The sequence below is a fragment of the Dendrobates tinctorius genome, unplaced genomic scaffold (assembly GCF_039654945.1).
Source record: "Dendrobates tinctorius isolate UK_male_01 unplaced genomic scaffold, ASM3965494v1 ptg000071l, whole genome shotgun sequence".
NCBI classification, from domain to species: Eukaryota; Metazoa; Chordata; class Amphibia; order Anura; family Dendrobatidae; genus Dendrobates; species Dendrobates tinctorius.
Genome location: NW_027361739.1, coordinates 9,995,648 through 10,010,167, shown reverse-complemented (window position 1 = coordinate 10,010,167; position 14,520 = coordinate 9,995,648). Strand labels below are relative to the sequence as shown.

At 45.0% G+C, this 14,520-nt stretch overlaps 1 protein-coding gene across 4 annotated transcripts in view; it reads right to left on the bottom strand.

Moving 5' to 3' along the window:
* Nucleotides 1–275: 275 nt before the first annotated feature.
* Nucleotides 276–14,520, bottom strand: part of CRHR1 (corticotropin releasing hormone receptor 1) — a 438,157-nt gene continuing 423,912 nt past the window's right edge. For 3 of the 4 annotated variants that reach the window (XM_073582368.1, XM_073582367.1, XM_073582370.1), the window contains 6 exons: nt 13,667–13,727; nt 11,745–11,817; nt 10,194–10,279; nt 9,972–10,107; nt 8,379–8,420; nt 276–1,503 (listed from right to left, as the gene is read on the bottom strand). In XM_073582368.1, the coding sequence (XP_073438469.1) occupies nt 1,363–1,503; nt 8,379–8,420; nt 9,972–10,107; nt 10,194–10,279; nt 11,745–11,817; nt 13,667–13,727 (539 nt within the window). In that variant the 3' untranslated portion in view covers nt 276–1,362. Of the gene's footprint in view, nt 1,504–8,378; nt 8,421–9,958; nt 10,108–10,193; nt 10,280–11,744; nt 11,818–13,666; nt 13,728–14,520 lie in introns of all 4 variants that reach the window. The other variant, XM_073582369.1, reaches the window with a different exon arrangement.

Sequence of the window (14,520 nt, the reverse complement as noted above, 5' to 3'; positions counted from 1 at the left end):
GCATTGCCCAGCATATAAGAGTTTTTATGCCAGCTAGTGGCTTACACAAAGAAAGACAAGCTAAAATATTCTGCACCGAAGGAAATTGATACTGGTGCTAGTTTTTTATGCAAGTGTCCAATAAAATGAAGAACATCAGACAAGTCAGGAAAACATTTGTATATTTTAGATATTCTAGTAGCCTGTCACTCCATAAGATCACTTCTGAACAACACTTCTTGTTAGAGAAGGAACTCCATGTGTGAACATGTGCACATATAACTTGACAACGGTGATTACAATTTTAATGATTTATTTCGTATACTGTGAGAACTTCATATAAAGACATTTTCTGATTGTAGTGCAACACTATAATACTTTATATTTGTGCAGTAAAAAATACCTATAATATGTAACTTCTCGAGTTGCAGATCCAGTCCACAGCGGCACTTTTTCCTCTGACCCAGTCAGGCATGATATAGGTCCGACGTTAGAACATTCAGTTATAGAATCTCTTTGTACAAAGCTGCAGAAAATACTCTATATATCGCTGTTCCATCATTCTGATTGAAGGGCTTTACATACAAACAAAGCGGTTCACAGTTTCCGTCCTGTATAATGATACTATGAAGCGGCCACTTAGACTGGTACTGATACTTTTCATTTTGCAAGTAATTCTCACATAATAAAGAATACAATAATTGGAATAGAATTTGGATTAATAGATTTTTACACTAAATCATTGTCTTATATCTGTCCAAAGCAGCACTGCATTGTCTTACCGATTCACCCGCATCAAACTCCAATGGAAGCTTGTCCCATGATTTCCATTTATGGATTTGGTCCCCATTGTACACAATCATATGGCACTTCATACAACCTGAATTTAGATACATTCCTTTTCTGCCCAGCACACAGATTATATTTTGTGCTCATACATTGTAGCAACTTAATATATGATAGGACAAGAAGCATCTAAATTATTATTCGTGCAATGGCTAAGCCTGATGCTAGTCTTTTTCCACTGCGAGGCACGGAGAATTGTCTTTACAGTCTGGATGTAGTTTACATTTGGTTGTGGCTGGTGATATATCAGACATTTTATGGATTGTGCTGTGTGTAATGTTCAGTCTATTGGTATTTCTGCTTGAGTAGTCTTTGTTTTCTCATACCTAGCAGTACCAATATTGCACTAAGGGTTAGAGTCCTCTTTGCTCCCTCCACCCTCTTTTGATTGTCAAGGTACAACTCATTGGACACATGGAATATGTCCTTTTGGTTTCTGTTCATTTATATTGACCATGCAGAAGGCTCGCTCTACCCTCCTGTTGCTGAATTGGGAAACTCCAGAGGGTCTAACTGCACCGTTCTACAATGTGTCAGTCAGATTGCAGAAGATTGTTTGATACTGTGAAAGCTAACCCGTGTGGGTGACGTAGGAATAGACATTGCTCTGGCTACTCGGGCGCGGATGGAGTGTTTGTCTTGCCAGCGATGCCAACGCTTTCTGACTGCAGAACGTACCTGGAGAAAAAAAACATAAAATTGTACTATATTTATTAATAATAGAAATAAAAATCCTAGTTACTTTAAAGAAGACTTGTTCAAAGAGCTTAAAACACTGTAGTAAATTTCGCACTGCTCCGATGCTGCCATTCTGATGGTCCCTGCTGAAACTAGAAGTGATGACATGCTGTCAATCAATCACCTGAACTCTGAAGCCAATCACTAGCCCCAGCGGAGACATTTGGATTGATGCTGGTATTGTCGACTCTCCGATGTCCTAAATATCCACTTTTCTCCTTTTATAGAATGCTCCCACCCTTACCAACCAAACCAATTTATCAACAATAAAGACAGACACAAAGTTTTGGATAATATTCACCACATGGACCTTTATTATAAACATTACAAGCATTTATAAACTGTGTGAAAAGTATGGCTTGAAGCTACATGTGATGACTTCTGGAGTGGACCCTCTGGTTCGTGACACCAGCCCACCCAGGGTGAGCTGACCCAGTGAGGACCACCCCCTATACAGGGAGTGTCAGGGGAAGGCCTCGGGGGGGCAAGGTACCACTACTGCTGGAACCAGGTGGCCGGCTCACAGAAGACACGAGTGAGTGTGTCTAGCAAGGTGCAATAGGGAAAACACAGAATGCAAGAACATGCAAAGCGTGGACACAGGGGAACGCAGGGTATAGGACAGTGCAAGGCATGTGCACGAGAGTACGGAGGATTCAGGACAGTACAAGGCAAGTACATGGGAGTGCGCTGGATACTGGATCGTGCAAGGTGCGTACACGGGATCACGTATGGCGCGCACAAACAAGCATGCCCGGGTACGGGCAAAGCAGGGCGCATGCAAGAAGCATGCCAGAGTACAAGGCTAGACAGAGCGCATGCTGGGAAGCACGCCTGAGTACAGGGTTAGAGCGCGCTCTGGGAAGCCTGCGTGAGTACAAGGCAAGGCAGAAGGTGTTCTAAGAAGCAAGACAGGACACAAGGCAGAAGCTGAGCGTGTGCTAAGGAGCACGACAGGGCACAGAGCAGAGTGTGCGCTAAGGGGCACCACAGAGCAGAGCGTGTGATAAGATGCACGGTAGGGTACAAGGCAGAAGCAGAGTGCGTGCTAAGGAGCACTACAGAGCACAGAGCAGAGCATGTGCTAATAAGCATGGTAAGGCACAGTACAGGGGACCTGAGTACAGGGAGCGACCGAGCAGGGACCAAGCAGGCCTAGCAAGGAAGCACAACAATAATCAGGTGCCTCCCATAGGAAGAAGCAGCCTGATATAGGGCAAGAGCACAGGGACTTCCGGGTTAGGTCCTCCAGGACCATAGAGATGGCCTTGCTGCAGTCAGAGCAGAGAAGGGCGTGCATGCACGCTAGACATAGCCATGCAACCACAGGATCAAGTGAGAGTGGTGCACGTGCGCACCCGACGGGATCCCCGGAGCGGCCGTGGCATCGGAAGTTGTGACGTCAGACGAGGAGTCCCGGCACCGAGTGAGCGTGGCGTAACACTAAAACATATGGTGACCCTCCCCCCAAACCAATGGTAAGAAAAATCACAATTACTCCCAGCAACAACCCACAAGCTCAGGAGCACCATAAGCCCAAAAGGTTCTTGACGGAAAGTTGCTAACCTGGGGCTCGACATTATTTTTCTGTAAGCCCCACTAACCACCAGACCAAGCAATCAACTTAGAACATCCAAGTCCTGATGAATCCCCCCTACCAATTAAAACAAATCTTTGACAAAAATGCACCGTCCTCATGACATAACAACAGATGTCTACTTTAATACAAAGCCTCCTAACAGACACAAAAGTGTGTAAAAGGTAAATAACTGAATCATGAACAGCCCCTAAACATACCCTCTTCGCTCTACCTAACTGATCTGCTTTTGACTTTCAAATCCAAAATTCCAACCCTCTATCTGTAACCACCACATCTTTTGCCAAAAGTCCACCAATTTTCTTTTTAGTGGAGACGATCAACTCACTGACCCTTAAAGCCCCCCCAAAATGTTAATGAAAAGACCAATTGAAGCAACCTAACCTCAAAATCAGTGTTGTGGCCATGGATGGACCAAGCAAACTTTTATGCCCAACTGTGGGCTGTGGACTGTGTGAAACAATACCGTGTCTACCCAGAAAGGGGCATAACTAAGTGGCTACCTTGGTGTTCACTGGAGCCTCCAGTGGTGAGGTCAGACTTGTGCGATAGTTAGATGTCAGGTACCACTCCTGGGCAGAACCCAATACTGTAGCTTCTGACCCCAGGAATCAGGTATGCTGGTGTGGCGTCCCTGAGGGTCCAGTCGCCACAGAGGTACTGCACCTCACCCAGAGGTGTGGTATCCCATGACCAGGTAAGGTGACTGCACCCGACCAGACTCCAACACCCACACCCGACACACACCAGTAGTGTAGCAGAGCACCCTTTATTAGGGATGGGCGAATCCTGAAATACTCGGAATCGCTAGACTCTAACGAGTCCGACTCGGAAACTCGCTACTCGTTGCGAGTCTAGCGAGTCCAATGTTAATGAATGGGGATGCGAGTATTGCAGCGATTCCTGTGCTGCCATTTTTTTTGTTCCGCTTACTTCCCGCATGTGGCTGTGCCCACCATGCGGAAAGTAAGCAGAACAATTGCGGATGGTACCCACGGTCCAGAGCAGAGGAGACTGTCCTCCGGGCTTTGGGCACCATATCCCTGTAAAAAATAGAATTTAAAAATAAAAAATATTGTTATTCTCACCCTCCGACGTCCCGCGCAGCCTTCCCGCCTCTCCACGCATCCGTTCCCAGTAGTCCTTTGCGAAAATGCCCACGATGGCGTCCGTTCTCGCGGGATCGCGAAGTCTCGCGGTAATTCGCGCAACGTCATTGCGAATTACCGCGAAACATCGCGATCCCGCGAGAACGGACGTCATCGCGGGCATTTTCGCAAAGGATTACTGGGAACGGATTCGTGGAGAGGCGGGAAGGCTGCGCGGGACGTCGGAGGGTAAGAATAACAATATTTTTTATTTTTTTTTACATTCTATCTTTTACTACTGATGCCGCATAGGCGGCCTCAGTAGTAAAAAGTTGGTCACACTTGTCAAACACTATGTTTGACGATTGTGACCAACCTGTCAATCAGTTCTCCAAGTGATGCTACAGATCGCTTGGAAAACACTAGCATTTGCATTGGACTCGTTACTGTGCGAGTAATCGCTTGGAAACTCGCAGAGTACCGACTCCTGCGAGTCCCCTACTACTCGCAGAGTAACGAGTCCTAACGAGTAGATTCGCCCATCCCTACCCTTTATGGCTCCCTGCTTGGAACACGAAAAGTGCTGGGAGGTGGGTGGAGCGTAGTTTGGGAGGGAGAATATAGGCTGAAGTTAGGTTAAAGGGGTAGTCCGGGCTTTTCACATAATCTCAGTACATATCTGGGCTGCAGAATTATGACAATAAGTAATTTACTTTCTGTCAATAGTTTGCACGGTTTTCTAGATATTCTGAACAGAACGTCCAAGGGGGGGTGTTATGGCATTGAAATGAGAACTAGTCGTAACCTCCTACTCTACTCCAAACATGCCCTCTATATCAACAACCCCACCCTCCATAGCTACAGGCCCTCCCCATCAACATGAAGAATCGTCCTGTATTCTGGGACAGGCTGCTCCCAAACAAAATGGCGGATCCGTTTTTTTAGGAAAACGGCGGATCTTGACTGATGGAAAAAAACTGAAGTGTGAAACAGGCCTAATGAGTCATGTATTGTAATCATGGAGTGGCCCAGAATACAGGATGATTTTCCCTCCTCACTAGTTTCACTTTCCATAGATCAGTGTTCAGCGTGTGTCTGGGGGAGGAGCAGCTCTCTGCTCTCTGCGCTGAGGCTGCTGGAGGGGGAAAATTCGTTACTGTGTGATGACGGCTTCTTCATGTGGACGGGAAGGGCCTGTAGCTATGGAGGGTGGGGTTGTTGCTATAGAGGGCATGTTTGGAGTAGAGTAGGAGGTTACGACTAGTTCTCATTTCAATGCCATAACACCCCCCCCCCCCCTTGGACGTTCTGTTCAGAATATCTAGAAAACCGTGCAAACTAGTGACAGAAAGTAAATTACTTATTGTCATAATTCTGCAGCCCAGATATGTACTAAGATTATGTGAAAAGCCTGGACAACCCCTTTAAGTTCCCTCAGAGGGAGGGAAGATGAAGGACGTGGTCTGTGCAGCTCCTGACTTGAACGGGGGAGTTGTCGGACGGATTGGACTAAAAACAGCAGCTTCTTCATAGGAAAGATTGGTCCTTCCAGAGACACGGTTGGAAAGTTATCCCGTGGGTCTCGTTCCACGCTGACCGCCATCAGATGGAGGAAGGAACCAGACTGGTTGCAAAGGGAACGGCCCCTAGTCTAGATCGCATTCCTTTAGGTGCCACTAGCAAGCCGATAACTTTGGTTACTTTACGGACCATCACCCCTACCACAGTTAGTACGACTGGAAAGGCATCTATATAGAGTCACAGAAACGGTGAGGCGTTGTCTAAGCAGGATTCGCAGCTGCTGGCCCAGAATGATAACTGTGAAGTGCTGGAGTGGAAGTCAGGCGGGAAAAGCAGTATTTTTGTGGACACAGCCAGCAAAGGCACACACTGACAGCTGGAAAGGTGCATTTCATCTTATCTGGAAGTTTGCTGGACCTCACCTGGAGGACGCAGCACTGAAGCGGGCACCTGTACTGCAGACAGACTGTGAGTAAAGCAAATTGAACTACATGCCATTGTGTCCTCCATATTCTTTCTGCGCCTCACGTCCAGCACTGCTACATCTTCCTTTCTACACTACCTCAACCTCTCTCAACTCATCTCTACTGTCCTGGGACTACAGCTCTACCTGTGGAGAGCTCAACATCATTGCTGCACTACAACATCTGTCCCAGAGAAGCAACACTGCAGCGCTGCTCATCCTGACCATAAACCACAGGTGGTGTCACGAATCACTACATAAACGTTATCCCCATTCAACTCAACCCCTTTTACATGACCGCCTGAGGCCACGGACCGGGTCACCACCACTGTTACATTTCCCATTGAAGTCAACGGGCCTGGCGCCGAGTATCTCACGGCCTCTGGGGCACGTCATTGACACTACTTTAGACCTTCAGGATCAGAGTTAGGCCACTCATGGCCCAGGGAATAGTGTTCATACACTGGCGACACTGGGACTAGGGGACTTCGGGAAAAGGACTAGCCGCTCCGGGACCAGGGGACAATGTTCAGGAACCGGCCACTTTGGGACCAGGGAACAGGGTTCAGGCATTGGCCACTCCATGACCAGTGGACGAGGTTCAGGCACTGGCCACTCCAGGACCAGGGGACAAGGTTCAGGCACTGGCCCCTCTGGGATCAGGGGACAAGGTTCAGGCACTGGTCCCTCTGGGACCTGAGAATGAGGTTCAGCCACTGGCCATTCTGGGACCAGGAGATGAGGTTCTGGCAGTGGCCAATCCGGGAACAGGGGACAAGGTTCAGGCACTGGCTGCTCTGGGACCAGGTAACAATGGACATGGGAATGGCCACACTTGGACTAGGGGATAACGTTCCAGCTCTGGCCACATCGGGACCAGAGGACCTCACAACTCACTAGCAGTATGTCTTCCTAACTAATGATTTTACACAATGCTTGGTGACTCATTAGGGGAGAGGGAGTTTTTATACAAGATGCCTCCTGCCACCTTCACTCCACCGCCGCCGATCCTCGCCACCTGTTGAGCAAGCCAGCCAGCCCAGAGGGTGACTGCTGGCCGCCGTCCTCAGGGATTCCAGGAGCTAGTTCATGGATGCCATGCTAAGGTGAGGTGAAAGGGTGACTTGCTAGGTGACCCACGGAGCGAGACAGTGGAAGACTCCTCCCCTAACCCCCTTTATAAATGTCATTCCACCAAAACCCTCCCACATTAATCTTTACCCCACCTCCTCCAAACCCTCGTCATGCTGGATTCAGCCCACTGTGCAGGCCCAGGGCTCCGGACTCTCCTTCACAGCACTTGACCATTAAGGCCAGTGAATGATGGAACATTATCACTTCCGGTATTGACAAGGAGTATCAAAGTGGCAGCACTAGAGCAGCGGGATATTCAAGGGGTAAGTAAATAATATTTTTCTGTGTCTTTGGGCCAATTTTGAATAATCCAAGAAAAGTTTATTAAATAGGACACAAAAGTTCAATATCTACAATTATTGGTCCTACATAGAGGCGCTGTGGTTAGCAGTGTTGGTTTGCAGCGCTGAGGTCCTGTGTTTGAATCCCACCAAAAACAACATCTATAAGGAGTTTGTATTTTCTCCCCATGTTTGCGTGGGTTTCCTCCCACACTCCAAAGACATAATGATAGAGATTTTAGATTGTGAGCCTCAATGAGGACAGTGATGACAATATCTGCAATGCGCTGTGGAATATGATGGTGCTATATATTTGTAAGCATAATAAATAAATAGTAATACATAATGGACAGCATTAGTGATAGTGATCTTACAAGCAAAATTATAACAAATTCTGTTTTAACACAAATGCCTCTTGTGTTGCCAAAGCACGAAGCACAGATCATCACAGTACTTTATGGTGGGTCTCATTTTGGCTTAGCAGAACAATGGAGGATCAGGGTATGGCACTCATAACACAAATGCTCCAAATGGCCACTTTATGGCTAACTTTGGTCATACTTCTTGTATAAAAAGTCGGTGAATTTATTATTTCCTATTAAATGCATTATAATAAATTGTCTAAATAGAGGGGAGCTTCTTAAATAAGGTAAAGTCTCTAAAATTGACTAAATGTTTAAGTTATAAAGCTGTACATTGACAGATATGTTGTGATGGGGGGCAATACCCACCTCACTATTTAGGAAGCAGTAGAAAACAGAAACGAAAAATCCCTGCGGAAGAAATGAAGTAAGACATGTTAGAAACTCAGCAATCATAGAGCAAAAATAACTATACTTTGTCATCATTTTGTTTCTACTTCCACCTCCAATGTGCTATATACTGTAATGTGATGGCAATACTCACTCAATATCTACATACAACCCTAATTTTAGCGACTGTTCCAATATCAGGCTTTAAAGGCTTTGGACACCTTTGACATGTAAAAAATGTTTTTTTGTGCAATAGTATTTAGATTTAGTTAGTAAGGCTGGTTTCACATTTGCGTCTGTGCGCAGCGTTTGATCCGCATAGATCCGCATGCGTCATGTGTACATATCTTTAACATGGTGTACGCAGGGGCATGCATTTGCATGTGTTCGCTTGCGGATGCGTACGCATGCGTCGTTTCGCGGTGTGCGGTGGGGTCCGGCCAACGCAACATGTTGCATTTTTTGAGGTGTCAAAAATCCGTCTAATATGCATCAAAAACGCATTACTGTCTATGTGTTCTTCAAAATGTAAATATATAAATCCAATGAGACACGCTCATTTTTGTCTGATGTCATATTGAACGCATGCGCATAAACAATGCAAACGAATGCAAAAACGCATACAAACTCATGAAAATGCAGCTTTTTTTCCATCATGCGTAAGATGATGTGCATAAAAAACACTGCGTAAACATGCATTTTCCATCCATGCGTTTTGGCATGCGTTTGTGGATGTAGATGATATGCTGTGGACTCAAATGCTAATTTGAACCTAGCCTTACAGAGCATTTCAGACCCCCTGATACTCAGTTTGCAGTCTGATACAAATTTTCAGATCTTTCTCTTGTGGAAGTATCCCTCCCAAGAATGTAGGTTAGATGGGAGGCAGTGTGTCTCAAGGGTGCTAAAGAGTGTTTTATTAGCTCATCTATCAACACAGCTTCTTCATGTCTGTTCCTCCATATCTTTGGCTTGCTTTCACAGCCCTCTGTGAGACTGTAGATACTTTATCATCCCTATATACTGTGAAGATCTGTATATAAACACCTCCACCTCACTGCTGATATCTCTAACACTGAGAGAAGGGAGTAAAGAAGGAACTGTCAGGAGAAGGAGCTCTGATGGATCTGAAACATTTTTTGAAGAGCAATGAGCCAGAAAAAGGACTTAGACATTCTGCAGCAGCAAAATGGTAGAAATTTTTAATAAAGATTAACGTTCCAGTTTACTTGGACGGTAGGTCTAGAAATGCCAGTTACAAATGTAGGGACTGAGGTATGCTTACTAATGGCAAAAAGTCTATGAGATGTGACCTATACACATTAGATGGCTGTTGGTCAAACGAAGTCCTCAAGAGCCACCAACAGGTCAGGTTTTAAGGATTTTCTTAGTATCGCCCCGGTGGTGGAATTATTGCCTGTGCAGGTGAGAAGATCTCACCTGTGCAATTTTAAGGGAAATCCTGAAAACATGACCTGTTGGTGGCTCTTGAGGACTGGAGTTGGGGAACACTGGTCTAATGCATATAGGGGTCTTAATTAAAAAGTATCTAAACAAACCTTTCCTCCTTACCTGGAATGACTGCAAGAAAGAATTAAAATAGATAAATACAATTTTTGAGACTTCATCCTCTCCTGGAGTCACAAAGAAAAGCATGTAGGTGATTCCCAAAAGCGGCAGGAGGACAAGAGTTGCCTTGACTGCTTTCCTGTGTGACAGGTGGAAACACATGACATAATTTAGAGGAGACTGGAGTAAAACATAAAAAAAGAAAGAAAAGAAGAATAAAGTTACCTGTACTGGATGGTCTCAGACGTGGTGGAGGCGCGCAGTTTTGTCATCAGTATACGCACAATGTTAAATAAGAATATAAAGTTTATCTACAAGAAAAGGGCAGTAACATCACACCTCCAATGTCTGTACATAGTGTATCTTATGTCATAGTTATGACTTTGCAACTTTTTAAGACTTAAAGAGGTATTGCCATCTCAGACATTTATGACACATCCACAGCAAGCAAGCATGATCACCTACGGTAGTTTTGAAATTCTTATAGGATTAAATACAGAGAGCGGCACATGTTCCTCAAAGCTTGAGATCAGGCTCACATTCTCGAGATACTCTAGGTTCAGGTTCTGGATCAGTAGTACCTAACTTTTCTTAACTAGAGAGCCACATTCAGGTCTGATAGGTGGTCACGGCCACAATCAGCGAGACCCTTCTCACTTACACCGTAGTAACACCAAGAGCCCTACAGTCCCCAAATAATGACAGCCAAAGCTTCCACACAGAAAGCACACAGAAACCTTGTCCTCCCTCTCTTATACGCAGTATACTTACATCCAGGGGTTCCTATTTTTTCTCTATTTGGTATTCTTGCATCAAGCACATTCACAACACTATGGCACTCAGATTCAAGAACCCCTCTAACTGGGACTACCATCCTATCTCCAGTTTACGATATTTATCATCCGATCCCCACCAGTATAAACACATCCAGATCTGCTCTTCTGTGCAGGGTTAAGCCCCCGTTACACACTGCGATATCGCTAGCAATATCGCTGTAAAGTCACCGATTTTGTGACGTTGCAGCGATATTACTAGCGATATCGCTGCATGTGATACTTACCTCCGACCGGCTCCCCCGCTGGTCATAGCTGATCGCGCGAGAAGCTCCTGGATCATTCCTCGTCAGGCGCTTCCTGCTGGGCTTCCTGCTGTGACGACGAGCGACGCGTGGAGCCGGGCGGGAGGACGCAGGATCGCCGCGTCTGACAGGTAAGTAGCGATCCCCGTCCCCTGCGATGTCGCTGGTGAGATCTGCCTGTGTGGCAGCTCACTAGCGACCACCTAGCGATGCACCAGCGATCCTGACCGCGTCATATCGCTGGTCGGGATCGCTGGTGAGTCACTAGGTGTAACGGTACCCTTACTCACAAAAGTCACCATCTTGTACCTGCTCTTCATAGCCGTTTGCTAAACCTGGTGCTAATGTAAGATGGTAGACAGCTGCAAGCCACAGGTCATAAGACTGTGAACTACATGTGGTTCCTGAGCCACAGGTAGGGGACCCTCGTCATAGAGGTAAGGCCCACATCTATCAGGCATTCATGGCATATCCTGTGCTCTGTAATTGTTTAATAATAGGGCAGACATTACATCAGCCACGGAGTAGATTCAGTCTGATGATGTAAATTTGGACAGACAGATTTTCAATGTTCGGGGCTTAGTCATTTCTTTGTACACACCTGAATGCCTTATAGCTATTTGCTAGACATATGAAATGAATAATAGATAGATATTTGTCTATGCCAGCTCAGAAATGACAGTGGTTTGTGTCCTTACCAGAAGCACGAGGATGACAGGGCCCTGGTAGATAAAATCTGTGTATACTCCTGCCTTCTTCCCAAACCAGCATCTGGAGATAAATGAACACATAAATATTGAATATTCTGTAATAATACTTAGGCCCTGATTCATCAAGGTTTTTGCACCAATATTCTGGAGCTGGGGTTAGACGAGCATGATAAATTCATCATAATTTATGTCATAAAATTGGCCTAAATTACGCTAGAAAAGTATGCCAACCCATGGGCATGTCAACCACAGCATGATTGGATGATCAACTATCTCTCCATTAACATGGGGATCTTAGGAATCTGTGTGTGTCCTAGTGCTTAGACTGCCAGCAATTGGGAAGTTATTCCCTATATAAAACTTCCAAATTTGATTATCTCCTAATTTAACTCTCTGATTTTATGAAGGATCCTCTCTCTTTTTTTGATATCTGCTCAGTGGCCCCGATTCATAATTTACATTTTTTAAGTGACTTTTCTTTTTCGTTTTGCCGTATTCATGGCATTTTTTTTGTCCCAAATAATTCAAAATGGTGCATGCGGGTTGATGAATCGTGCGCAAAGCTGTTCCTTTTTTACATCTTTGTGTTTTATTGTGTCTTTTATAGCAAAAATGTTGCATAATCCTTTAAAGGGAACCTGTCACAAGGTTTGGCCGATACGAGTAACGGCCACTGCCTTTCAGGGCTTATCTACATCATTCTATAATGCTGTATATCGGCCCCCGATCCGACCTGTAAGAGAAGAAAAATAACTTTTATTAAACACACCTGCGGAGCGGTCCGGGCCGAGGGGTGTCGCAGGTCTTGGTCCCATCTTCTTGCGATGCCATCCTCCTTCTTGGTTCAAGTGGATTATGCGTCCATGCATCATCCACACAGTCTGTTCAGCATCGCGCTTCCGCACAGGCGTGCTTATGTGCCCTGTTGAGGGCAGAGCAAACTCCTGGAGTGCACAGGTGCTGAGCCTCTCTGACCTTTCTAGGCACCTGCACACTGCAGTACTTGCATCGCAAGAAGATGGGAGGCGCCGGAAAAAGAACGACACCCCTCAGACCGGACCGCCCCGCAGGTGAGTATATTAAAAGTTATTTTTCTTCTCTTACAGGTTGGATCGGGGGGCTTATACATAGCATCATAGATTGCTGTATATCAGCCCTGAAAGTTGGTGGCCGTAACTCTAATTGACCAAATCTGGTGACAGGTTCCCTTTAAAATGCAACACAGAAGTCTTCAACTGCACAGTAACAAAATTAAAACTTGTACACACTATAGGTTGAAACAAGAGCGCAATAGGGTCTTATCCGGGTAAACTGTATGTAATATTAAAGTTTTATACTCACCCTTTCCAGGAGAGAGTCAAGCCTGTATAGTCGGTTTGTCAGCTTGCTGCACGTCCAACGGTCCACATCGGTGACCGCCACATAAATTCTTTGGAATAAATTCTTGGACTTATAGGTGCGCTGCCAGACAGATTTCATATCCAAACCAGGTTAATGAATTAACCCTTTATTCCCTATGCGTTTCGAAGTCTAACACTTCTTCCTCAGGGGATGTCATCCCCTGAGGAAGAAGTGTTATACTTCGAAACGCGTAGGGAATAAAGGGTTAATTCATTAACCTGGTTTGGATATGAAATCTGTCTGGCAGCGCACCTAAAAGTCCAAGAATTTATTCCAAAGAATTTCAGTAACAAAATTAGGCAGATGTCATACTCTGGTATAGAGTACAATTGTGCAAAAATTTTGAGGCATTTCAAAAAAGTCACAAATAATAGCTTGGCTAAAACCAAACCAACAATGGTATAAAAAGGAAAGACAAAACCAATTAAACTTTAAAAAAGGTGCAAAGACAATGATGAGTCGGAGCCAGTATGCTTTTTTTTTTACTTCTCCCAATCAAAATTTCTTACTTCTCATTGTCATAGTAAAGCTTGCCAATGGCCCATGCCACAATGATGGGGAATGGTATACCTGCAATGACAAAAAGAATTAAACATCTACCCATATTATTTGACACTATTCTCAATCTATAAGACTACAGTACATTTCAATCCCTCAGCTTTCTTTCCTTTTCATATATATTAAAATATATTAAGACTGTCACGAATAAAGTGGTTTGTGCTATCGCAGCCAAAACACATGTCCTTGGCGCAACCACTTTCCAGTTGTCGATCTGCAAGCCCAACACGATCGACTTGCATGGGTTCCTTGATGAAGACTGTGTCTGGAAGCCTAGGAAAGAACGGTCTTTGGAAACATGGAGCCAGGCGTGATAGTTTCCTTTCACGCATCACCTCTTTGGTCCATTCTTCCTTATTCTAAATTCTTTAGAATATTTGGTTAACTTAAAGGGATTGTTCAATACTTGACAATCCTGGTTTAATTATTTAAGGCACACAATTAAAATAAAAACTGTATACTCGCCTCCTTCAGTGGCACTGTTCCAGTGATATTGGCACCATTCCCAAAGAATAAGTGCAGGCCACAGCTAATGAGCAACTGCTTTTCAGCTGGAGCCTTTACTATTTTGCTAAATCGAACGTCCGTACTGACAGAATATTGATGAGCTGCAGCCAATGAGCAGCTTCTCATTGGATGCCTCCAGTAGGTAACAAGTCAAGTCACTCCCGGGAAAAGTGGCGCAGGCATCACTGGAATAGTCCTGCTGCAGGAAGTGAATATACACTTTTTTTATTGGCATCCTGAATCGAGTAAGCTGGGGTCATCCATTAGTGAGCAACCACTATAACTCCCCCAATTTCCC